The sequence below is a fragment of the Alosa pseudoharengus genome, unplaced genomic scaffold, assembly GCF_046254945.1.
Source record: "Alosa pseudoharengus isolate Yale_2024_CS ecotype anadromous, Long Island Sound unplaced genomic scaffold, YU_APseudo_1.1 YU_APseudo_1.1_scf_21, whole genome shotgun sequence".
NCBI lineage: Eukaryota > Metazoa > Chordata > Actinopteri > Clupeiformes > Clupeidae > Alosa > Alosa pseudoharengus.
Genome location: NW_027468674.1, coordinates 9,780,693 through 9,805,600, shown reverse-complemented (window position 1 = coordinate 9,805,600; position 24,908 = coordinate 9,780,693). Strand labels below are relative to the sequence as shown.

The 24,908-nt window shown below is 45.7% G+C and overlaps 3 protein-coding genes across 3 annotated transcripts in view; 1 reads left to right on the top strand and 2 right to left on the bottom strand.

The window, feature by feature from the left end:
• fbxl18 (F-box and leucine-rich repeat protein 18) overlaps positions 1-4,336 on the bottom strand; it is a 12,311-nt gene extending 7,975 nt beyond the window's left edge. The window contains exons 1-3 of the mRNA XM_076298884.1: positions 4,235-4,336; positions 2,411-2,818; positions 605-2,118 (exon numbers count right to left, since the gene is read on the bottom strand). Coding sequence (XP_076154999.1) covers positions 605-2,118; positions 2,411-2,818; positions 4,235-4,240 — 1,928 coding nt within the window. The 5' untranslated portion in view covers positions 4,241-4,336. The remainder of the gene's footprint in view (positions 1-604; positions 2,119-2,410; positions 2,819-4,234) is intronic.
• Positions 4,337-8,324: 3,988 nt separating this feature from the next.
• On the bottom strand, positions 8,325-8,810 carry LOC143138410 (actin, alpha skeletal muscle). The gene is made up of 2 exons (XM_076298883.1): positions 8,642-8,810; positions 8,325-8,530 (listed from the first exon to the last, which is right to left on the bottom strand). Exons 1-2 carry the CDS (start codon positions 8,777-8,779, stop codon positions 8,387-8,389), a joined length of 282 nt encoding a protein of 93 aa, XP_076154998.1. The 5' UTR covers positions 8,780-8,810; the 3' UTR covers positions 8,325-8,386.
• A 7,038-nt stretch (positions 8,811-15,848) lies between these two features.
• Positions 15,849-18,275, top strand: cntd1 (cyclin N-terminal domain containing 1). The gene is made up of 7 exons (XM_076299134.1): positions 15,849-16,020; positions 16,143-16,218; positions 16,364-16,538; positions 16,993-17,155; positions 17,406-17,550; positions 17,699-17,795; positions 18,168-18,275. The coding sequence occupies exons 1-7, from the start codon at positions 15,849-15,851 to the stop codon at positions 18,273-18,275; spliced, it is 936 nt and encodes a 311-aa protein (XP_076155249.1).
• Positions 18,276-24,908: the final 6,633 nt, after the last annotated feature.

The window sequence follows — 24,908 nt, the reverse complement described above, 5'->3', positions numbered from 1 at the left end:
ATTGGTGCAGTTGGATAGCGGACGGATGATGAATTTTGTGATGCGGTTTCGGATAAAATAATAGCCCATCCGCGCATCTCTAACACACACACACATATATACACACCACACACACATCACACACCACATTAGCGTTCAAGTAAGGCTTCTCCACCCAACACACAGACACAGACACGTATACATATGTTGTGTACCGTATACATATGTATATGTGTACCGTAGGTCTCGTAGGCGCTGGCAGTGCGGTAGAGCCTGCAGCAGGGTGTGTGTGTGCGTGTGTGTCTGTGTGTGTGTAGCAGACGGAGTGTGTGTGTGTGTGTGTAGCAGACGGAGTGTGTGTGTGTGTGTGTGTAGCAGACGGAGTGTGTGTGTGTGTGTGTGTGTGTGTATGTGTACCGTAGGTCTCGTAGGCGTTGGCAGTGGGGCAGAGTCTGCAGCAGGGTGTGTGTGTGTGTGTGTGTGTGTGTGTGTGTGTGTGTGTGTGTGTGTGTACCGTAGGTCTCGTAGGCGTTGGCAGTGCAGCAGAGCCTGCAGCAGGGTGTGTGTGTAGCAGACGGAGTGTGTGTGTGTGTGTGTGTGTGTGTGTGTGTGTGTGTGTGTGTACCGTAGGTCTCGTAGGTGCTGGCAGTGCGGCAGAGCCTGCAGGAGGGTGTGTGTGTAGCAGACGGAGTGTGTGGTGCCCAGGTTGGCGAGGGAGAGGGTGCGGAGGTTGGCGCAGCACTGGGTGAGTTGGCACAGGCTGGCGCCCGTCTGCAGGCCGGGCATCGCCGCCAGCGTGAGCGAGCGCAGCGACGGCCTCAGCGCCAGCGTTGCCACGGCGACCTCGCCCACGCCGCGCGCGCACGCACACCCGGCCGCCTGCTTGCGGATGGGCGCCTCGTAACGGGGCGTGGCTGACACAAACTCCGCCCCCGCCAACTCCAGCTGCTGCAGGCGTGAGCAGCCAATCAGGAGGCGCCGCAGACAGGACACACCCTCCGTGACCTCCGACCCCGGCCGGTAGGTCTCCACGCCGACGCGGCGCACTTTGCGGAGGCCCAGCAGGGGGCTGGTCTCCGGGGGCGACGGCGAGGTTCCGTTGCCCTCGGCGACGGCGCACACAGACAGCGCTAGCGACAGCAGGTGTGGAAGCTTGGCCAGGGAGCTGCAGGGGTGCGTCTCCGCCCTCGCGCCCCCGTCTCCATGGTGATGGTAGTGCATCCCCGACAGGTTGAGGTGCCGCAGCAGCGGGCTGGACTCACAGAGCGCCCGCAGCCAATCAGAATCCAGCTCCTGGCCACACCCGCTCAGGTTGAGGCTCCGCAGGGGTCGAAGGTCGTAGTCTGGGAGACAAGGGGAGGGGCCTCCGCGGGCCAGGCTCAGGAAGGCGGGGCATCCCCGCGACAGGACACGCCTCAACGCCTGCTCGTCCAACCAGGAGCCAGGCAGCTGCAGCACCGTGGTGGAGGCCCCTCCCCCATCCGCTAGCCCCTCCCCCAGGCTGTCCAATAGGCCGTTGAGGGCAGGCGGGCGCGGAGGGGCGGGGCCTGGAGCGGACAGCAGGAGGCGTTTGAGCCGCGTGATTGGCCGCACGCTGAGGGGAGCCAATAGCAGGGCCAGCAGCGTGCGATTGGCGGCGCCGGGGGCCAGTCGGGCATCGAGGCAGCTCAGGCTCTGGTAGTGCGGCACGCTGCTCTGGCCCACCGCCAGCTCCACGCCGCCCTCTCCTGCTGTGCCCGCTCCCATGCCCGCTCCTGTGCCCGCCACCTCCAGACGCAGCTGCAGCCGGGTGAGCTGGGGGCACAGGGGCAGCACGCCGTACGAGGGCACCAGCAGCGTCTGGGTCAGCACGCGTAGCCTCGCCAGCGTCGCCCGCGCCTCGGCGCTCAGCGCCCGCAGGTCCAAGCCCCTCCCCCCCACGTCCAGTGCCAGCTCCGTCAGCTGTGCCAGGCCGGACAGCAGCTTGGCCAGGCGCCCCGCGGGCATCGGGCACCCCGACACGTCCAGCCGCCGCAGCTGCCTGCACGCCCACGCCTCGGAGACGCACGCCGACGACAGCCAGTAGCAACCGGCCAGGTCCAGGGAGAGCAGCTGAGGACGCACGCAGCGCAGGAGTGAGCGGACATGCTCGTCACACACCTGAGAGAGAGAGAGGGAGAGAGAGGGAGAGAGAGGGAGGGAGGGGACGGTGAGAGAAAGAGACAGAAAGAAAGAGAGAGAGAGAAGGACAGGGTGAGAGAGAAAGTGAGTGAGAGAGAGAATCTTACTGTGTATTGTTCTGAGAAACATAGACACTCATGGGTGCCTGGACATATGAGAAACTGTAGCTTACTGTGAGAGTACAAAGAGTGAGAGAAAGAGACAGAAAGAGAGAGAGAGAGAGAGAGAGAGAGAGACAGAGAGAGAGAGAGAGAGAGAGAGAGAATCTTACTGTGTATTGTTCTGAGAGACTGATGTGGCTGATGAGACTCTTGTCCCTACTGAGCGCGTGCAGTCGCTTGGACACGCGAGCTACGTTCAGCAGCAGGTCCTGAGGTGGCACGTGCAGCAGAATGTTGAGCAGGATCTCATCCGAGCAGTCCACCAGCCCCACCGAACGCTCCGCCATGCCGTCGGGCAGGACCTCCACCTCCGAGCAGTCCGCTAGCCAGTCATCTCCAACCTCCGAGTGGTCCGCTAGCCCGTCATCTCCAACCTCCGAGCGTTCCGCTAGCCCGTCATATCCAACCTCGGAGCGGTCGTGCAGTTCGAGTGGGCAGTCGGCAGCCGTGATGAAGGAGAGATGCGGCTCCACCATCCCATAAACCGGCTGGGCTGCTGCACCATGACAACGGTGCTCCTGCAGAACGGCACAGAACTACTTAGCAAACATCTTAGCCTACTGATGAACGCAACGTGAGAGAGAGAGAGAGAGAGAGAGAGAGAGAGAGAGAGAGAGAGAGAGAGAGAGAGAGAGAGGTAGATATTTAGTGTTTTAGTGTCGGTGTGTTGCTCCCCGTTTATTTTTTAGGCCGTAACATATTCCACCTATGATCATAACATCAGTGTTGGGCAAGTTACTTCAAAAGCGTAATGCATTATTTATTACTTGTTACTGTCATCTCAAAGTAATTTGTTACATTACAATATTACTGTCTTTGAATTGTAAGGCATTACACTACATTTACATTACTTTCACCAAAATAACAGGAAATATGGATTTGGTGTTCCCAATAGATCTTCATGTGTTCAATGCAGCTCATTACACGGCAGGAGGTGATGTGGTATGGCATAATGACTGAGCTATGCTTATGGCTAAAAAAAAAACAATATAATGGTTGCAGTTATGGCTCATGAGACAATGTAGGCCCCAAAGGCCAAAGGTCACTCACAACTTAATATAGTAAAATAGCCATAGTGAAATTGTATGTTGACTTTAAATGGTTCTCATCATTGCTGGTTGCCTTTCCTTCCACTTACAGTGGTGTAGACTTAATGCAAATAATTTGAGAATAATGGCTACGATATTTGTCTGTAAAAGCAACATTTTAGTTATTCTCACTGTTTGAAATGAGAAGTATAGCCTAACCATGTTAGATCTGTTGCATGAAGGGCAGAGATAACTCAAATTCCCTTTCTACAGTCATCTAAACAAGGCAATCAAATTCCAGGACCAGCATAGATTACTTTTTTTAATTCTTGGATAATTTTCTCTGGTGCCAATTGAGCATTTCTCAATTTTTGATTAAAAAGCAAAGTAACTTCAGTTACTGAGAATTGTACCGAGTAAAATATTACTGAAATTGTATTGGTAATGCCTTACATTACTGCATTACAGCACAAAGCAATGAATTACTGTAATTACATTACTTTTTTAATGCATTACTCCCAACACTGCATAACATAGACTGAGACAATGTGTTGATAGTGTGTCATACATCCATAAAACTTCATTAGAATGAAATAGAATAAAACGTAGTATTGTTTCCCCTGGACGGTTGACACTTTCTGGAGCAATCAGACTCGACATAACGTCAACGTTACTCACCTTGAGTCAACAAACATCGTGAGAGAGCGAGACAAACATAATATAATTTACGATTTATACAGACTTCTCGCAAAGGTAGGCTACGTTCGTGAAAAGCATGCTAAACATTGATGATATTCCACCGGCTTGGAGCTGTTGGCTAATAGTAACGTTAGCTAGCGTTAACTCGTTAGGTTTTTGGATTGACTTGACAGGAGGACAGAACTGGCAGGACACAGTTTCACTCACCGACATGCTACGAACGGTCCTGTCCTGTCATAGTAGTCCAACTGTCACTATTATGATAATGCCGAACCTGAGGTAAAGGCAAACAGGTTTCCCCAAAAACATGTGGAACTAAACGCCTGTGAATTGTTGATGTACACGAAACAACAGAATCGACGGGACTACTTCCGTTCCGTCCCAAACTAATTTCCCCTGCTTGAAATAAATTCCAATTTTCACCAACCGTCTCTCTGTAAATACTTTCACTGCCTGTTGGCAGAGCTCGACCAAAGATTGTCTCGACGGCGGAATTGTAATATCACTGTCGGTGCTTGACAACTGCTGTTTTCAGTCAGTTGAGTTGAATGCGTAGTATCTCGGATGCCTAGTTTGTCACATTGCGACAATTTAACGCAACCACCCCTCCCATCAGTCATGATTGTGATGAGACACGATAATGTACCCTACCAAATAAATGGGTACGGTATTCATTAGGCCTACCCAAGTCTTTGTAGTTTCATATAGTATTTCAGTGCAAAATTATTATGCATTCATTTGAAATTGTGCATTTATGACAACAACCTTTAAAAAATATTAAAGCCTAATACTGCATTACTTCAAGTGTCAAAACGGCAGTTTTGGAGGAAATATGTGCAGTATTTTGGACACGAAAACTGCATTGTAGCCTACTGCATAGTACAGTGCTGTACTTTACTGCTGAAATGCAGTATTTTGGACACGAAAAAACTGCATTGTACTTTACTGTAGAAATGCAGTATTTTGGACATGAAAATACTAGGCTACTGTACTGCACTGTAGCCTAGGCTACTTCGAGAAAAAAACTGCAGTATATGTAGTTATTTTTTTGCAACTTGTAAATAGCTACATTGGATTATTAAGATAACAAGAACTCATCCCTTAAAACATTAGTTTCCATCAAATATAAAATATGACTCAGGTGAGAATAAATGTTTCTGGCTTATCTGCTGAAACTATGCCCAAATAGCTGGTGAAGCCTGGGCCGATACGAACCTGTGGGCAGGGTCTGGTGCTGTGTGTAGCCTGGGCCGATACGAACATGTGGGCAGGGTCTGGTTCTGGTTCAGAAGGATCTGGTTCAGAAGGGTCTGGTTCTGGTTCAGAAGGGATCTGGTGTTGTGTGGAGTGTTGTGAGGGGAGCTGTGGTATGGATGTGATTACCTATGATCATCATGCAATCACTGAAGACTTCCACAGGAGAAGTTGCTTGTATGTTTTAATTAAATAAGCGAGCAAATTCCTATTAAATAAAAACAAGTCTTTGTTCACAATTCACGTGTCAAAACTGCATTTAATGATAGGCTATGCAGGATGGGGTGCATTGTTTTTAACATTAAACATATATACATGATATGCAGGATGGGGTGCACATTGAGATGTGCATGTGAACTCAACACACTGTAGCAATTTTGATTCTACATGTGGAAAGATCACATCTCAACTCTTACTTCAGATGACACTGTAGCCATTTTGATTCTACATTTGGAAAGATCACATCAAGGTGTAGGATGGGGTGCACATTGAGATGTGCATGTGAACTCAACACACTGTAGCCATTTTGATTCTACATGTGGAAAGATCACATCTCAACTCTTACTTCAGGTGTGAACTATAGTTTTTATACTCTTTTGATCCCGTGAGGGAAATTTGGTCTCTGCATTTATCCCAATCAGTGAATTAGTGAAACACACTCAGCACACAGTGAACACACAGTGAGGTGAAGCACACACTAATCCCAGCGCAGTGAGCAGCCTGCAACAACAGTGGCGCTCGGGGAGCAGCGAGGAGCCTTGCTCAAGAGCACTTCAGCCGTGCCTACTGGTCGGGGTTTGAACCGGTAACCCTCCGGCTACAAGTCTGAAGTGCTAACCAGTAGGCCACAGATGCCCCCTTGACACACTGCAGCCGTTTAGTGAACACAGTAGCGAACAATACTTGAGTACATTTACTCAATTACTATACTTAAGTGGCTTTTTCATGTATCTGTACTTTACTTGAGTATTTCAATTTTGTTAGACTTTTTACTTTTACTCCAGTACATTTCTAGGTCAAATATCTTACTTTTAACTCCACTACATTTTGTGACAGCTGAAGTTCCTTTTGGGAAAAAAGACTGTCCAAATACATATCTACTTACACGTGTATTTTCTATTAAGCAAACTAGGCTTTAAATCCACTATTTACTGTACCTTGTTGACCCTTTTTCACAATATTGATGTTACCATAAATAGCCTTACGACGCCATCAAATAAATGATGATAGACAATGAGATAGATATACAATGACAGACAATGATAAAAAATCTGACACTAACACTGAAGGGAACATAATTGATTTGGTCCAAAAGTGTAAAGCCATACACAAAGCAAAAAGTGGTTACTTTGACGTATCTAAGATAAGATATCACATTGGTTTGTTTTTAGGTCTTTCTACATACAATTCAGTTGATTTTGTCCTTGAATGAAGGAGAAAGGCTCAATGAATGTGCCGAATAATTTCAACAATAGTAAATGCAACTGTATTAGTCATAATTAATTTCAGGACTTTTACTTTCGATACTTAAGTACATTTGAAGGCAAGTACTTTTGTACTCCGCTCAAGTGGAAAAGTAAAAACACTTCTACTTTTACTAGAGTAACATTTGACCACATGCATCTCATCTATCTCTACTTTCACTCAAGTACAGGATTTGTGTACTTCGTCCACTAGGGGTGGGCATATCGATCCAAATATCGATAGTATCGATACCAACATTGGTATTGGTGACGTGATGGGATTGATACTTTAATTTCAGTTTACTTCCAATATCTCTCAATTTGTTCAAAATGTATTGTTCCTGTTTCACCAAGGGCTAGCCTACAGTCAAGCAAACACCATTCCTTTCACATCTTGCATGCCCGCTTTGCAATGTTTCGTTGCTGAAATGTTTGTAAATTATTAACAGTGGAAATCATAAAATCATTAGCATATTGATGTTTTATTCACGTCATTAATCATAACACACTGTTCGGCCCCTACATAAAAGTATATAAACTGATTTTAGTTACAAATATCAGTATTGGTATTAGCCCTATATTTAATTGGTATCGGATTGAAACCAAATTTTACAGTATTGCACACCACTATCGTCCACCACTGTGGAAGCGTGCCCTTTACCTCCGATTAGAATTTGGGAAGGTCTCCAGCACAACTTACCACACTCGTCTCTACGCGTGTTAGATTTCAATTGATAGTGTCTACAGCACATATGGAATCAGCCCAGTTTGCTGTCGTCGTGGAGACCACCTGTTTAAGTGTTTGTCGAGGCAATCACTTCATTAAAGAACAGAAATAAAGGAATAGGCCTACACATTGAGAAACACCAAGGGCAGCCATTTTAGCTGAACTTAAGTCCTTCCCTGTAATGGGCACATGGGGTTCTTCACCCTTTTAAAAGTCACTTCATTTTGAAGAACGAACTGTTGTAAGCTGCAACTTGTGCAAATGTACACACTTGGATTACTGCAAAGCTCTCCATTTCTGCACCCACCCTGAATTTCAAACAAAAAACTTTTCCTTTTTTTTGCGTCTTCTGTCAAGGGTTTTTGCTGCTTCTTCGCCGGCTCTGCCACTATACACACGTTTGCAACAATCTCTAGGATACACTGAACTTGCAAGCAGGATATTCTTCCTACAGGCAGTAGAGGCAGATGAGAGAGTCTTCATTTGGCCTGTAACGAGTCATTTAACCATATACCGACTTACGAAGATGGATAATTAACACGAAAACGTTGCCTGGTGTCCCTGCTGCAAGTACAAAAACACATAATTTACAGAAGCAAAAAAACTAAACAAAAACACCAAAAAACACCCTTCCAGGGCCCTCAGGCCAGATAGAGTATGTGTGTGTGTGTGTGTGTGTGTGTGTGTGTGTGTGTGTGTGTGTGTGTGTACGCTGCCCTGTGAAGGGTGCGTCTCCGGGAACGACTGGAGGAAATGGAGTTTTAACTCAAGAGCCCCGACTCCACCCCCCCCCCCCCCTCACCCTACCCAGTGGGGATGGGCGGGGCGACGAGGTGGAGAAGGTGGAGGAGTCCCGACACTGCTGGGGCCATGCCACACACAGGTGTGTGTGTGTGTGAGCACACCGCCGTGTGTTTAGAAGCATTTGCGGTGCACGATGGAGGGGCCGGACTCGTCGTACTCCTGCTTGCTGATCCACATCTGCTGGAAGGTGGAGAGGGAGGCCAGGATGGAGCCACCGATCCAGACGGAGTACTTGCGCTCAGGGGGCGCGATGATCTGAAACACACACACATACACACATGCAGAGGTCAGAACAGCACTCAAAACAGGGGCCTGCCACTTCCATCTTCAGAGAGAGACGGACACAGAGACGGAGACGACGCTCACCTTGATCTTCATGGTAGAGGGTGTCAGGGATGTGATCTCCTTCTGCATACGGTCAGCAATGCCTGGGTACATGGTGGTACCGCCAGACAGCACAGTGTTGGCATACAGGTCCTTACGGATGTCGACGTCACACTTCATGATGGAGTTGAATGTGGTCTCGTGGATACCACAGGACCTAGAGAGAGAGAGAGAGTACGTTGTCACTGAAGACTAGAGGTCCAGGTGAAGTGGTTTGGCTGGGGTGTGATGATATTGAACCCATTGAGACTATTAAGAAGATTGCCATGAATCACCATGATCACCATTGCCATTGATCACCTTGAATACTAGAAGATTCTGGTTCATGGTTACAGAACTTATTGGCAACAAAATAATGAGCTTCGATACAGAGCTTTTTTTGTGATTTTGCTTAAAATGTTGAATTAATTACTGGATGATCAAAATCCGTAATTCTGAGTGCCAGAGGCCAATTTATCTCTAAAAAGAACGAGATTTCTACGCCTTGTATTAACGAAGTACGGTCAAGAAGTAGCCTAGATCGCAAGACCAAAGAACTTGGAAAATACCGTTACTGTAGGCCTACCTAGCCGCTAACAAAGCGGACAAAACGGCAAAACTGGACTGACCTTGTGGACATCGCCAATGCATACGACTTTCATCTGTCAGTAACAGGCAAGATATCTCTAATCCTCGTGGTTATCCCCTAATTAGCCTAGGCTAGGCTACTTAATGGAATACCTCTTTGGTTTCCCAACACAAGGCCATGGGGGACCTGCTACCCCCTGAGCGCACGCAGAACCTGATTTGGAGATGACAGAAAACAGTAGGCCTAGGCTACCGGCAATTTAGACAGATAGATAGATAGATAGATAGATAGATAGATAGATAGATAGATACTTTATTGATCCCCAGGGGAAATTCAAGTTTAATTTAGGGGAATTTCTGGTATGCAAGAAAAATTGCACTCAGGTGAGAAAAAAACTGGTAGATAGGGTAAAATGTTAAACTTTTATGTATCACCACAACACTTTCCCAGTTTGTCACTTACATTAAGACAAGTATTTTTTGTATTACAAGTTTTCTGAAATGTAATGTTTAAATATGCAAATGAGGCTTAATCTACTGAAATATGCGCTAATATATGCATACATTTCCAAATTTGACACGTACACATTGGATGAAGCCATTTGAGGGTAAAAGTTGTTATACATGATATTTTGAAGGTTCAATGTCTCCTGAATATAAATCCACTATACAACATATTCATTAGGGTACCAGTTCTTAATATTTTGTACTGAAACAATATGCGTCTCATGTGGGCTTGCCACCAGACCAAAGCCTGGAAGTGAGAACACTGAATGTGGAAGTAGAGAGAATCTCTGGTTGGTGGCAATCTTTCTATTGTCATGCCCTTCACAAACATGCTTACTTGAACGTCGTTGATGTTGTTAACATTCATTGCTCCATACAGTTTGCAGAAAAAACGTTCTACATTCTGAATGGTGAGTTCACTAAGATCAGGACCTTCACCAAGCCCCTTTAACAGATGATGATGCTGTACAAATACATCCCAACATGACTTTTTTGTGCGTCCAGCAATGTACGAAGTCACTTCCAGTCAAGCGCATGAAAACCTGGAAGCAGATCGAGGACCTGTGGTTCCATCTGCAAATGTTCCACTATGGCATGAACTGGAATGTACTTTCTGTCCTTTGCTGTACCTGCCTTCATCCAGATCATGTGGAAATGGGCAATCATCAGTACCAAGATGTCGGTGTCTCTCGCTGAGACAACAATATTTGATGCGTTGCTTCTAATGCGGTGAAGAACAATTCTTGTGTCTGCTTCTTCATGCTTGGCTTCCAAGCAGTCAGTGTTAAAGGTTGAATTAGAGGCTTCAACTCTCTCTTCATCACTGAAGCCACCTGCAGCAACTATGATCTTATTTGCTGGAGCTCCAACAATCAGCTGTTGGGATAAAAAGTGTGCAAGATTAGCCTTGTCTGCATGAGCAATAAAGTTCTCCCACTTTGCAGGAAGAGGCAAATCTCTGCTCTCAATTGGTCTTCTGATTGCCACCAAGCCTTTTCCACGGCGCTTTCGTGTTCCACTTTTGATAGAATGTGTGTGGTAGCGATCAAACAAAACATCAATTCGCTGGAATTGTGCTCCACTTCTGAGAACAGATTCCACAAAAACATCAGCAAGGTCCCCAAAACTCTTTGCTGCTTGTGGCTTTCCAATGGCAATGACCAGAGCTTGACCATCAATGATGAGCATTAGTTCATCCCGAAGGTCTCTGTTATCAAGGTGGTTGGGACATGGAATGCCAGCAGCTAGAATCTTAGTAAACACTGCCTTTGAACCTGAAAGAAGCTGTCCATTTACATCTGCCAGAGACAAGGGCACAACAAATAGTTCATGCATTATAATGCTGTCAAGCTCCCCCAGATGGCAACAGCCTCTCAACAACAAATGTATCTAATTGACTTTGACCTTTCTGTGGTGCTGTCAACAGCTCGCTTTCAATATCCTGCCTGGCCAAGTCTTTGTTTGCAATGTGTTGCAGGGTCGGGACAGGTTGGCAAAGAAAAGGCCAAACCTCTGCAAGACTGCAAGCAAAGCATCTTCATCTGCATTGTCCCGTTTCATTCGGACTTTTGTCGTTTCCCTATGGATGTAGTTATCATCTGGTCCCTGGCCAAAAGCAACTTTAGTGTCATGGGCAAGACTGGATCGGAGGTTGAAAGACAGAGCCCAACTACTTAGTGCTGAGGATGTCTTTGTGTTTCCAACAATGCCTCCGCCTTTCTCTCCAATACACCATAGCCACTCCTGACTATGATCAGGGTCCACTTGGTTGAAGCGGTGACTACAAAGTTTCCGGCATCAAACTCCGTTTTTACTGGTTTAAGAAGTTGGTGCATTTCATTCAGGTAGATAGTGCCCCACCGTGCATAATTAATGTGGTTATACCGCATGAAAAAGGGCAACATTTTCTGAAATGCACAAGGTGCAGATCCCAGATTCCATCCCTCTGTGCACGAATGAATAATGCTCGAGTTATGTAGGAAGCCTGATAATAGTACAAGCAAAGTGTCCAGTTGTGTCAAGCCGCCTTAGTATTTTAAAACTAGTAGTACCCCTAGCCTAAGTTTGGAAATGTGTGCATTAGCGCATATTTCAGTAGATTAAGCCTCATTTGCCTATTTAAACATTACATTTCAGAAAACTTGTAATACAAAAAATACTTGTCTTAATGTAAAACACCAACTGGGAAAGTTTTGTGGTGATCCATAAAGGTTTACATTTTTACCCTATCTACCAGTATTTTCTCGCCTGAGAGCAAGGCATCCATTTTTGAAGGAAAATTCTGAGAAACTTGTGACCTAAAAAAAATGTTATATGGCGGATTTGTATTTAGGACCCTTTGAACTGTCTAAAAATGCTGTATAACAATTTTTCCTCAAAAATGCAATTGATGCTTCATCCAATAGCCTATGTGTACGTGTCAAGTTTGGAAATGTGTGCATATTAGCGTATATTTCAGTAGATTAAGCCTCATTTGCATATTTAAACATTACATTTCAGAAAACTTGTAATACAAAAAATACTTGTCCTAATGTACGTGACAAACTGGGAAAGTTTTTTGGTGATCCATAAAGGTTTACATTTTTACCCTATCTACCAGTATTTTCTCGCCTGAGAGCAAGGCATCCATTTTTGAAAGAAAATTCTGAGAAACTTGGGACCTAAAAAAAATGTTATATGGTGGATTTGTATTTAGGACCCTTTGAACTATCTAAAAATGCTGTATAACAACTTTTCCTCAAAAATGCCTACTGCCTCTTTTCTGAGGGCTTTTTTCAATGTTTGGTCCAGACTAACAGGCCAACCGAGTGAAAGTGATGGAAACAGCGTAAAGATATGACCACTGATCTATAAAGAACACTGGATAGCGCAACTACGTCACAAACCTGAAGCCTCCGTGAAATCGGCGCGGCGGCCATATTGGGACCACTTGCGAGTCCGAACTACGCTGCTCCGTTCTGAAACCTCACCAAAATGATCTAGCCTAGGCTACTGTGTGCTGCACCCACGGAGAAAATCACTGTAGGCTTTTAATGTTGTCAATGTAGCCTGTCTGGAAGAAGTTTAGTGGGCGTGATAATAATATGAATAATGCTATAATCATGTATATAAAACAGACAGAGGTCTCCATTCAAAGAGACCAGTATCCTATTTATTTCTATAGGTTTTTTCACTATTTTTTTTATTTGTGCGATCGACCTAGCATGGAGGGGGGAGACAAACAATGTTAATAGGCCCATATTTCAGTATGCAATAGCTCTTACAAATACAAATAGTTTTGTCATATCATAGGCTAGCCTACATTGGGGTTTTGAACAATTTGTTCAACTTCTTCCGGACGTTAGTCCCGTCGCTTTTCTGCCTGCATTCTTTCCCCGGGTGATATAGCCTTATTTTGCAGTATGATTTCGTAATCAATTTTATTAAATTGAAAACATGATTGTCATTAATTGCAGTGTCCATCATAGCCTATGATTAGGCCTATTCAGATCAGAGAAGATGCGTGCAAGGCCAGCTCTCGCAAGCAGCACGTTGCTTGTTACAGATGGCTGATAACGATTTATTTTTAAAAATGTATCAAAAGTTCCCCATCCCCAGTGGGGAATAGGCTAGTAGCCTAGGCTACGTTAGCCCATCTGCAAGTATCAAGACGTGAGATCAAGAGATGTTCTCGGTAGGCTAAACTAGGGGGAAATGTCTGTTAACAAATCTGGTAGCTAGAAAAAAAGAACATTAACGGAGGATAGAAAATACAAAAAAGGAGGCAGAGAACGGTTCTTGGCTTAATGTTTGGGCAGCAGACGAGTTCGAGGATAGCATAAAGTTTTAAGGTAGGAGAATGAGGACGTTAATAACCTGTGCCCGCTGTGGCATATGGTCGCTTGCAATTGTACTGTAGGACTGATCTATAGGCCTAATATTATTTGATAATTAATTAATTAATTAATATTAACTGATATGAATTGTTGTTTCTCCTGGTAGGCTGTGCTGCGTGCGTAGAGTGAATAGAGAACGGCCTTGTCATCACATCACATATGATAAAGAACTGACTCCACATTTCACTTTTGATTTGAGGTTTGTTTAAGACAATTATGAAGACATAATTTAACAACTCACTGTTGAGAAAGAACGTTTCAATGGCAGCTGCATTCTCATAGTATAGACCCACGGTTGTCAAACTGGGGTACACGTAGGCTACCCCACATTAAAAACGTATTTTCTCCGCATTAACAAAATATTCGAGAGTGGAGACATGGAGGGTAAAACGGCGTTTCTCAAACTGTGGGTCGCGGAGACAGGTGGGGCGCGAACTGACGTGAGTTTTTTTTTTAATTTATTTTTTTATCTGTAGCTTAGGCCCAGGTAGCACCTGATGCGCTATGGACGCACTGTGTTATTCATAGGGAAGCGCTCGTGTCAAGGCAGCTTAGTTAGTCCCGACCTGAATGAGATTTTGAACGAGATTGTAAGAGTGGTGAATTTCATCAAGACCCGGCCCTTAAAAGCGTGTCTATTCTCCGCACTTTGAGAGGAGATGGGAGCTGACCAAAAGGTTGTAGGCTACTGTTTCACAGCGAGGCAAGGTGGCTTTCCCGAGGTAAAGTGCTGTCGCGTGTTTGAGCTCCGAGTCGCCTCTTCTTGGAGGAATTAGCGCATGTTTGAATCTGCAAGCACGTTCACTAATGAACATTTCTTGACGAAGCTGGCCTATCTTAGCGATATATTTGGAAAGCTCAATGAGTTAAATCTCCAGTTACAAGGCAAAGACAAGCACCTAGCCGATAAGATCACTGCATTCAACAAGACGAGTGTGTGTGAGATAGCCTAGGTGCAGATATATTTAAATCATTATATTCAGCACATTTGTAGACTATTGATGAGATTTGTATCATATGTTTATGATCCTATTCACTATTCTCGACAAAATTGATCAAAATAAATATTAATAAAACAATTAAAAAAAAAACTTGTTAACAATATTGGTGGTGGGGGGTACTCCGGAAGATCATAATGTCTGGGGGTACATGCCTATTAAAAGTTTGGGAACCACTGGTATAGACGGACACCTGCAGTTTTGATTAGTAGAGAACATATAGGCCTACTCTATTAGCCTACAAACGAATCGAGACAGCAGGAGAATATAAACTCTGCTACGTGCTCGACAATATGTCTGTGCAAATATTTGGGATGACTTGGTTAAGTTGGAAAGAAATGGGCAGATTCGAGCTATGGGATTATGACTTCACGTCAAGTTAAAACTAAAGATAGGCCTACCGACTGTAGCCTAAGCGCCAATATCGAAAGTGGGTGATTATAACGGTGTTTTCACTATTTAAAAATGTAGTCTACCAATGGATAAGGTAATGTCGGGTAATATGCCACTCTGTAACACTGTAAGGGGAAAACACGAAGCCGTAACAGCATAGCCTATTAAGCACCAAATGTGAGGCTGTACTAATGTTCATTTGTAACGTTCTGCAACCTACATTTAGATCGAGGCATAGGCTACTGACGTCGAGCAATATGCTGTTTCACCTTTCGACCTTAAAACAGCCCTCCGGAGTGAAATTTCCTTTGAATAGGCTACGTTAATTGTATTGAGATATTTTACACATTTTAGTATAGATGAATAATTTAAGTAAATGCCCATAATTTTTTAAAGACTATATATATTTAAAAATAATAGATTTATATTTCCCCCCTAATATTTTCGAGTAATTAAGTTGCCTCACTTTTTTCATGCATTTCTACTGTAAGCCTATCATTTTCTACAGTGCAGTGGTCCCAATATGGCGGCGGTGTTCCGATTCCATTGGCTTCATTGTTGATAGGGCGGCAACAATGGGATAGTCTATCCAGTGTTCTTTATAGATCAGTGGATATGACACGATGGCCGTTTGTGTTCCGCAATACGCATGCGCAGGAGTTCAGTGGAATGACTTGTGGGGATAGCGCGCCACCTGTCGTGTAGCTAGGATACTGAAACGTCTAACGTTACGCAGTTTTGGTGAGGAAGAGTGCGTCGTTTTCCCACTAACGCATTATATCCTGGGGTGATAAGTTATATAATTTCAAACCTACTTTGTTGACCAGTTCTGTTGTAAATATTATCATTATGTCAGCTAGGCCCTTATTATTTTCATCTGAACATCAAAAAAATCTCAAATTTGGTGAGGCAACATTTGAGATTCTGTCTGATTTCCTCACCAATATCAACAACAAAAACAAACTGAACTTGGAGAGCCTATCAGCTAACTGTGGACATTTCAAGAAAAAAGAATTGGTCGGTAGGTAGCCTACTACTTTAACCAGGCCTAAGTTTAGTTTGTGTCTGCACTTGGTAATTGAATTAACCTGGCAGTAACATTGTAACGTTTGCTCTTCTCTGTAACTTGTTGTTCTCTATCAGAGTATATCTTCCTTCTCTGTAAGGAGTTTAAACTCGACCCGTTGGTTGGATATCATGCCGTTGAGATACTGGAGAGGTGGGATAGCATGCCTTCTAAGTCTGTTTACAGTTTGTCACGTTTTTTCCTCATGACTGCTGACTCTCCTACACCAATAGCTTAGGCTACTTCTAAAGTAATTTCTCTTATAATACTCCAGGTTTATATTCTATTCTAATCTTAGGTTTATGATCAAGCACATTGAGGATCTGCTGTCGTTACCCACTGCGCAAGGCGCCAGTGCTGGTGGTGGAGATGAAAACATGGAGGAGCTGGTCTTTCAAAGCATCAGGCCAAAGTTCTCGTTAATCATCCTCTCTTGTGTTCAGCTGGCTAGTAAGCTGTCCCTGCACTGTAAGGTAGGCTGTGTTATATAAATATGAATATGTAAATATGAATGTATTTATCAAGAAATATTAATGTTTTAATATGTATTTTCCCACCAATGGGAATAATGTTTAATACTTAGATAAGACTTGACATCATAGATATGACATCATGAATGTGTCTTGATGAACCGATTAGAAGAAGGCTACTTTAAGACATCACACAATAGGGCTCCAGGTAGAAAAATACTGAAATTCACCTTCTAGACTTTGTCTGTCTTTCAAACTAGGGACCCATACTGTAGGTCACTTTGAATAAAAGTGTCCACCAAATGCCGAAATTACTGAGGCGTTTTATCAAAACTTTTCGTAGTATGTGTAATTTGTGCTGATAGTATGCTGAAAGAACTGATCTAATTTTGACTTGATTGTAGCACAGTACAAAAACACATGTGATTGTTATAAGTGACTGTGTGCTCACCTGCAGATTGTAGACAACAACGTCGCTATGAGGTTTGTGCAGTCAGCCGGCTACACCATCACCAAAGAGGCACTGATGAGGTCTGAACTGGTGGTGCTGAAAACCCTGAACTTCAACCTGAGTGCTACAAATCCACTGACGTATGTAGAGACGCTTCTGGAAGTCTTAAGTGAGTTTCTCTCTCTGAATCTTCTTCCTCTCTCTCTCTCTCTCTCTCTCTCTCTGTCTGTCTGTCTATACACATGTTAAGTCCAATAACAATTTAGTAAAAAAATCGTATATACATCAAAATGAGAGAATTTTACTTAATTGTTAGAGATTATTCTAGACTAGTTATTATAATAGGCTAGTGGCGTAGCAGCAAGGTCTTGAACTGGGAGAACTGGATTACCACAGATGTATTGAATGTCTCAACACAGGCCACAACGAGTGTTCGATGGCACTAGAAGACATGCACCACCTGTGCAAGGCAGTGTTGCAGTTTACATTTCTCCAAAGGACATCCATCTACCAAGCACTCCTCATTGTGGTCACTAGGGGCACTATCACACCACAGGAGCACAGGTACTGAGTGTGTGTTCACTAGGAGCATCCAAGAATGTGTGTACTCAGTGAGTTTTGAGTCACACTGCATGTTATCTGCTGAAAATTATCAACTGTCTCTCACCATCTCTCTCTCTGTGTGTGTGTGTGTGTGTGTGTGTGAGGACAGAGAGAAGTTTGTAGCTGTGACAGAAGACTGCATGCTGCTGGGGGTTGGAGTCGTCGCTGCTGCTGCGTTCATCCTCGACTTCTCTACCTGGGAGCAGGTGTGTAACATGTATCCTCAATAAGACACTAATCTGTGCATGTTGTGTGTGATGTCTGTATGCTACTGAGACCTTGAATTTCCCCTTGGGGATCAATAAAGTATCTATCTATCTATCTATCTATCTATCTATCTCAGGACCTTCTAAAAGGTTCAGTCCTGCATCACTTACTCTTGTATTTTTCTTGAGTGTGTATCAATTTGCTAAATTTTATATATATATTTTTTATATTAAATTTTAGCTAAATCTGCTGACCAAAATGTTGCACACTGTTATGTGAAGCTCAGAAGTCAAAGTTTTTAACCAAGATTTCTGACCAAATAGTCTTTAATATGTGTGGTGTTGTTCACTGGGGTGTGCTTTGTGTTGTAGGTGGTGCAAGAGCTAAGCTTAATCACAGGGATTTCAATTCAGAGCACCATGGAGTTTGCATATGTGATACTGATGCATGTGACCAACAACTCGGATACCCTGGTTTGAGGGCCAATATCAGGACCACAGCACAACTCCAAAGGCCATCTCTCCCATGTTCTGTAATAGAAGTACTTTGAAGTAGAATGTTTTGGAAGTTCTGTGCCATAGTTCTAGAGCAGGAACAGGCACATAGTATTGGTTGGCAGACATTTTGTGTCATGTTTTGGTTGGTGAACATTTCACTATATATTTTCTGTCAGGAGGAATTATTAGTTATTTCTTGTCTTTCTCAACAGCATTTGTACCATGATATCTTGTGTTGCTCAGAGATACTCGGGCTGAAAAACCTGACCTGAAGAAACATTAAGCAATGTTTATATTAAGTTTACTCCATAGACCGTATAAATAGATAGATACATGCACTGTATATATACAGTCAATGGTTTAATCAGATGAAAAAACACATAAGTTAAGTAAAGAGACAGATTGCGAACTTCATTAAAGACTTAAGCATTTTATTTTCCTTTTCAACAATATTTAGGCTCTATTAAGTGTACAGGCATTACTGCATGAAAGTATTTGTTTGAAAAATGTTGAAATGTTAAGAACTGACTTGCTGTGAAGAGCAGTATAAATACAATATAAATACCATAAATATAAATTCATTAAATACATAAAGGTACAATTTTGCCTTTCATTGTGTTCACTTAACAAACAAACAAACAAACAAACAAGCAAACAAACTGGAAAAAGATACCAAACTCATTTTAATAACTTCATCCTCACACCTCAGAGGGGAGACTGGGACTCCGAGTCTGACGACGTCCAGCCCCTGGTGGTGAGCGTGAGTGCTCCTCGGCCCTGCCCCGTAGCCCTGTCTCCGTCAGAGCCGCGCTCCCTCCTCTGCCTCAAGTCCTGCCAATCAATCAGGAGATGGTGAGGGTCAGAGCGCACCTGTGAGTTACGTCAGGGCTACACTGAACACGGACCAGAAGAGGAACGTTCACAGAGCGCGTGTGCTGCAGAAAAATATCAATAAAAGACTGCCCTTTCTCTCTCTCTCTCTTTCTCTCTCTATCTTGCTCTCCCTTTTTTCTTTTTTTAAATCTCTGTGATGATATTTGCCTTCCGTAGCCAGTTGCGCTAGCCTGATGAGCCAGACCCACATTAAAATGTAGGGTCTGGGCACTCACCGTTGCCACTGCTCAGTCCGTGGGGCGGGGTAATCGGTTGTCTTTCAAATTCCCTCTGCACGCAAAAGGACAGCGCTATCTCATGCGTTTTCCCACCAGCTGAGCTAGTTGGCTAGTTCAAACTTAAAAAAGCTTAACTCGTGTCAGGCTGTTCGCCAACAGCAACATCCATTTTCTTTGTTTTCAAATAGCAGGGAATTCAAGCCAAACCGTTGCAACTCTGCCATAAATCATTATGTTAAGCCCGCCTAACATCTCTATACACGATTTGATTAGCCTGATAGAAGTTTAATTTTTCTAGCTCACAAGCCAATGGAGAGTTGTTAGACTAGCCCTGGCAGCAAATGTAATTTGCAAATGCCGCTAGGGTGCATGATTTCTAGGCTACAGTTGGGCCACATCGCCCTCTCTTTCTCTCTCTCTCTCTTTTTTTTTTTTTTTTTAAATCTCTGATACTGGTGTAGCCAGTTGCATGAGGCAGCGTAGTGTTGCAGCATGTGCTCCAGAAACATTGCCCATCCGTTCAGTGTTCAGTGTAACTCTGCTGTTAGCTGGGCACTGCCTAGGTTAGGCTATACAGTTCCAACAGCTCTGGGGTCCGTTTCCCAAAAGCATAGGTGCTACTATGATAGCAACTACCTTGATAGTGTCACTGCCAAATGTGAGTCCGTAAATTTGAGTTACGCATGCACAAACACTTAATCTTCATATTGTCAAATATCACATTTTTAATTTTGGAAAATTAAAACTTAAGAGCATATTTGTTAGCTCTCACTAAAATGTGACCGAAATACGACCGAATATCAACACCGTATTTCTGTATTGTTAACGTATCTGTAACGTGTGACTCAAATATTGTCAACTCAGATTTGGCAGTGACGCTATCACGGAAGATCCATCGTAGTTAGCAACTATGCTTTTGGGAAACGCACCCCTGCTAAGAAATAACACTCTGGACACACTCAACAAAGGACCAGTTGGTCAGGTCCTCTGTTGAGTGTGTCTAGGTAGGTTTGTGATGTGGTTGATATGGTGGTTTGTGTGTGGTTGTTGTGATGGTTTGTGAGGTGGTTGTGGTGAAGGTTGTTGTGGTGGTTTGTGAGGTGGTTGTGGTGGTGGTGGTTTATGTGTGGTTGTTATGGTGGTTTGTGTGTGGTTGTTATGGTGGTTTGTGTGTGGTTGTTGTGAAGGTTTTTGTGGTGGTTTGTGAGGTGGTTGTTGTGGTGGTTTGTGAGGTGGTTGTGGTGGTGGTTTGTGTGTGGTTGTTGTGAAGGTTGTTGTGGTGGTTTGTGAGGAGGTTGTTGTGGTGGTTTGTGTAGTGGTTGTGGTTGTCATGGTAGCGGCGGCGGCCTTACTCTGACCTCAGCGACGGCGGCGTTGTGAGCCTGGATGGCATCCATGAGGCCAGAGAAACGCTCCTGGAGCAGCAGCAACAGGTGCAGGTCTGGGCTGCCACGGTCCCTCTGGAGGGGGGGGGGGAAGGAACATGCAGCAATTAGGAATGAGGAGGTGTCGTCACGACAGCGTAGCGCTCTAGAATCTTTGCCGTATCTCCTCATTCTCAATAGGGGGGACAGAACAGGGGGGGGGGGGGGGCATGCAGCAATAGCAGAGGTCATTTGGTGTTCTCCCACCTTTAGTTCCAGTATCTGCTAAACTACAGTGTCATTGTAAGTAGTGAAGTGAAGTGCCCACAGCTATTCTATGCTGATGACTGTGGTTGCCAGGTATTCAGTGTTAACCACTTTGGACAGGCATGACAGCTTGTTTGGCTTACGCGTGCGGGGCCCACCTGCACTTGTGCATTCCGACGAAAACACTCCTCGAGATCAAAGTCATTCAGGTCCAGTTTTAGAGTCCCCTTACACAACTCACAGGTTGCCACTGCGGGCATGTAGGCTCCTATGCACAAACACACACACACACAATATATCATCAGCAAGGTCAAAACATATATCAACTCAACAACCATGTACATGTACAAAGATGCTACACATACAACAATGAATGCTTGTGTTCTCTCTCTCTCTCTCTCTCTCTCTCTCTCGTTGAACCCTTCCCTGCTTCTCGTCTTACCATTTTTGCCAGCCTGGTCACTGTCCAGTTAAGTGACACACATACACACACACACACACACCTGACTCTATCTTGGTCTCAATCCACTTTTTGAGGCAGTCGTGGTGGATGTACTGCAGGCTCCCAGAGCAGTGGCAGGGGGAGAGCAAGGGGTTGGTGAGGGAGCTGGGCCCACACTGGCAGATGCGGCACTGGTCCCCCTCCTCCTCCTCATCAGGCTCCTCCAGCAAACTGCACACAGAGGGACAGACACACGCAGACAGACAGACAGTCAGACACGCAGACAGAGAGACACGCAGACAGACAGAGAGAGAGACAGACAGAGAGACAGAGACACACAGACAGACAGTCAGAGAGACACACAGACAGACAGACAGACAGACAGACAGTCAGACAGACAGTCGGTCAGAGAGACAGAGACACGCAGACAGACAGACAGAGAGACAGACAGATAGTTAGTCAGAGAGACAGGCAAAGAGAGAGACCTGATATCTATCTGTTCAAATACGAACTAGCCTAGAAATAAAGCTTTGCTAATTTGAAGAAGAGTGCCTTGGATCGATCTATCTTTTTTGCATCAAGTTTGCATCAAGACTTTTGACTTACAAACCCTTTGCCCTTGAACCAACCAACCAACCTACCAGGCACCCCTCTACCCAACTGCACTACCAGCAAGGTACAAGAACTCACTTCGCCAATGAAAATGTACAAAAAGGTTTGTAGCCTAGATATTTAAGCTCAACAGCCAATCACATTCACTCCTTTGTGTTCCTGAGACAGAGTGGGGCTTCTGCTGGGGATGTCTTAAGTTTCCTGTTTACATGGACTGTGTACAAACTGTATTATAATGGTTACACAAGAGTTGTTAGTTAGTCATTCTCACACACCATTTCCCCCTTCACAGAAAACACACCTGTCTGCAGGTAATATGCATTAGGAGAACATGTAGGCCACAGACGAAGAGAGAGGAGGGAGAGGGATTAAACAGAGGAGGAGGGAGAAGAGGGGGGAGAGGGAGAAAACAGAGCGGAGAGAGAGGAGGAGGGAGAAAACAGGAGGGAGAGAGAGGAGGAGGGAGAGGGAGAAAACAGGAGGGAGAAAACAGAGGAGGAGGGAGAGGGAGAAAACAGGAGGGAGAGAGAGGAGGAGGGAGAGGGAGAAAACAGAGGAGGGAGAGAGAAGAGGGGGGAGAGGGAGAAAACAGAGGAGGGAGAAAACAGAGCGGAGAGAGAGGAGGAGGGAGAGAGAGGAGGAGGGAGAAAACAGAGCGGAGAGAGAGAGGCCATGGCCATAAGGGTGTGGTGGAACATGGCTGCCTAATTCAGGCTGACTTTAGAGTTGGGGTTTCCATCCCACTGCTTGGCACACAGCTGACACACACTCTCTCACACCCACACACACATGCACGGACACACACACACACACACACACACACACACACAGCCAGTGTAACCCTAGCTGTCCAAGAGATTTAGAGGCTGAAGTAAAAGAGCCCTCAGTCCCAAGGCATGACCAGGGCAGCTGCCTGACTGGGCTACATTGTCACTTCTATTGTGGTCAGTTTGGTGACCTCTGCAGCCCGCCTGAGATGGACTGCATACTTCAAATACACACACACAGACACACAGACACACACACACATACACACACACCCATACACACACACAGGACAAGTTATGTTTGCTTGGTGTCTTTAGTATGAAAAGATGCAGTATGAAACATTTAAATACAGTACAATTACCATTAATATAATAGTGTTATTAGTGGTACTAGCAGGAATAGTAGTGGTTATAGTAATAGACTAGTAGTACTAGTATTACTACTAATAGGCGTAGTAGTAGTAGGCTTGTAATACTTTTGGTGGAAGTACTTTATCCTGCGTTTATTTCCCTCACCTTTGCGTTATCCTGCGTAGTGTTTATTTCTCTCACCTCTGCGTTATCCTGCGTAGTGTTTCCGGGTCGGCTTGTGGTCTGGTCTCTGGAGCACTCGCTGTGTTTCCATCTGCGCTGGCGCTACCCCCCTGGTTGGCACCATGCCCATTCCCAGTGGTATTCCCGGTGGTATTCCCTGTGCTGCCGGCGCTGCCCGTCTCCACGTCATTCCCGTGCCCGTTGACCCTCTGGATCCCCTGGATCTCCCGCCGCATCTCCCGCATGGCCACCAGCGCCATGCTCAGCTGGTCCATGATGGCCAGCGCTTCGATGCGTGATGCCACCCTGCGGGGCGCAGACGGAGTCGGCGTGCCACCCTCTGTGCCCTCTATGCTGCTGTCGCCGTCGCTGTCTCCGCCCTGGGCACCACCAGCCTGGGGAGGGGAGGCCCCAGGTGTGCTTAGCCGACCCAGCCGGGGATGCTCGTTCCTGGGGACTGACTCGAGGCCCATGGGCCCACCGCCGCCGAGCGGATCCAGATGTGATAAGAAGAAGTTCCTGGAGGCGGAGGCGAACATTGGGGTGTTGCTGGCGGCAGGGCTGACTTCAGGGATGGGCTCCAGCCCTGGCATGGCGGCGTACGCATCTCCGTCGAGGGTTCTTCTCGCCGGCGCTCCGCGAGGGCTCGTGTCCCGACTCGTAGGCTCGTAGACGCCTCCACGAGAAGAGGCGACTCCCGCGGACGCCGTCGATAGCGGAACGAGATAGGGCCGAGACAGGGGGCCTCTCCACCTCACCACCCCCGAACCTCGCCCCAGCTGCCCAGCCTGCCAGGTACTGAACTCCTCCTCGAGGTCCTCCTCATCCTCCTCCGACTCGGATGTGATGGGCTCCAGGCAGGGGAGGTCCCTGACAAGTGCGTCCAGGGAAGAGGCCCTCATTCTGGGGGTGAGGTCCAACACCGTGCCCCTCAGGGACATGGGGGTGGAACTGCTGCTGCTGCTGCTGCTGAAGGAGAAAGGGGTGCTCAGAGGGGACTCTGCCGACTGGTTGGAGGACAGGCAGGAGTCCGTGGAGACACTGCGGGCAGAGAAGAGGCTGCTGCCGCAGCTGCTGCTGATGCCGTGGCGACGATCGGGCCCACCGCTGTCGTCCGTCTCCTCTTCCTCCTCCTCCTCCTCCTCCTGAATGGTGCTGCTGCCGCTGCTGCTACTGCTGCTGTCGGTCAAGTCCCAGACGTTTGAGAAGCTCTGCCGGCACGTGTCGGACGACTCGGATGACGTCCAGGAGAAGCTGGTCCCGAGTGAGGGCAGGCGAGGCCAGGCCCGGGTCAAGTGCTCGTCGAGAAGCATGTGAGGAGGCTCTCTGCTGTGGGTCAAGGGAGGTTTGTTCTGACCGAATGCACTGGGAGAGGTTTCTGCCTCGCTTGAGGTATACTGAAAGTGGTCTTCTTGGTAACAGGCCGAACTACCAGACACTAATGGTTTTCTAGTCTTTGTTCTCAAGCACTTGTTATTGTGAGCTGAAAGGGAATCTTCCTTACCTAGAACACAAAG

What these genes read in the sequence shown, in the direction of transcription:
- LOC143138410 (XM_076298883.1), bottom strand. Translation starts at nt 8,779, where the DNA reads ATGAAGTGTGACGTCGACATCCGTAAGGACCTGTATGCCAACACTGTG. An exon ending in CCTCTACCATGAAGATCAAG is followed by an intron (nt 8,531 to 8,641) that starts GTGAGCGTCGTC and finishes TGTGTGTTTCAG; the next exon opens with ATCATCGCGCCCCCTGAGCG.
- cntd1 (XM_076299134.1), top strand. Translation starts at nt 15,849, where the DNA reads ATGTCAGCTAGGCCCTTATTATTTTCATCTGAACATCAAAAAAATCTC. An exon ending in CAAGAAAAAAGAATTGGTCG is followed by an intron (nt 16,021 to 16,142) that starts GTAGGTAGCCTA and finishes GTTCTCTATCAG; the next exon opens with AGTATATCTTCCTTCTCTGT. An exon ending in AGCTGTCCCTGCACTGTAAG is followed by an intron (nt 16,539 to 16,992) that starts GTAGGCTGTGTT and finishes GCTCACCTGCAG; the next exon opens with ATTGTAGACAACAACGTCGC.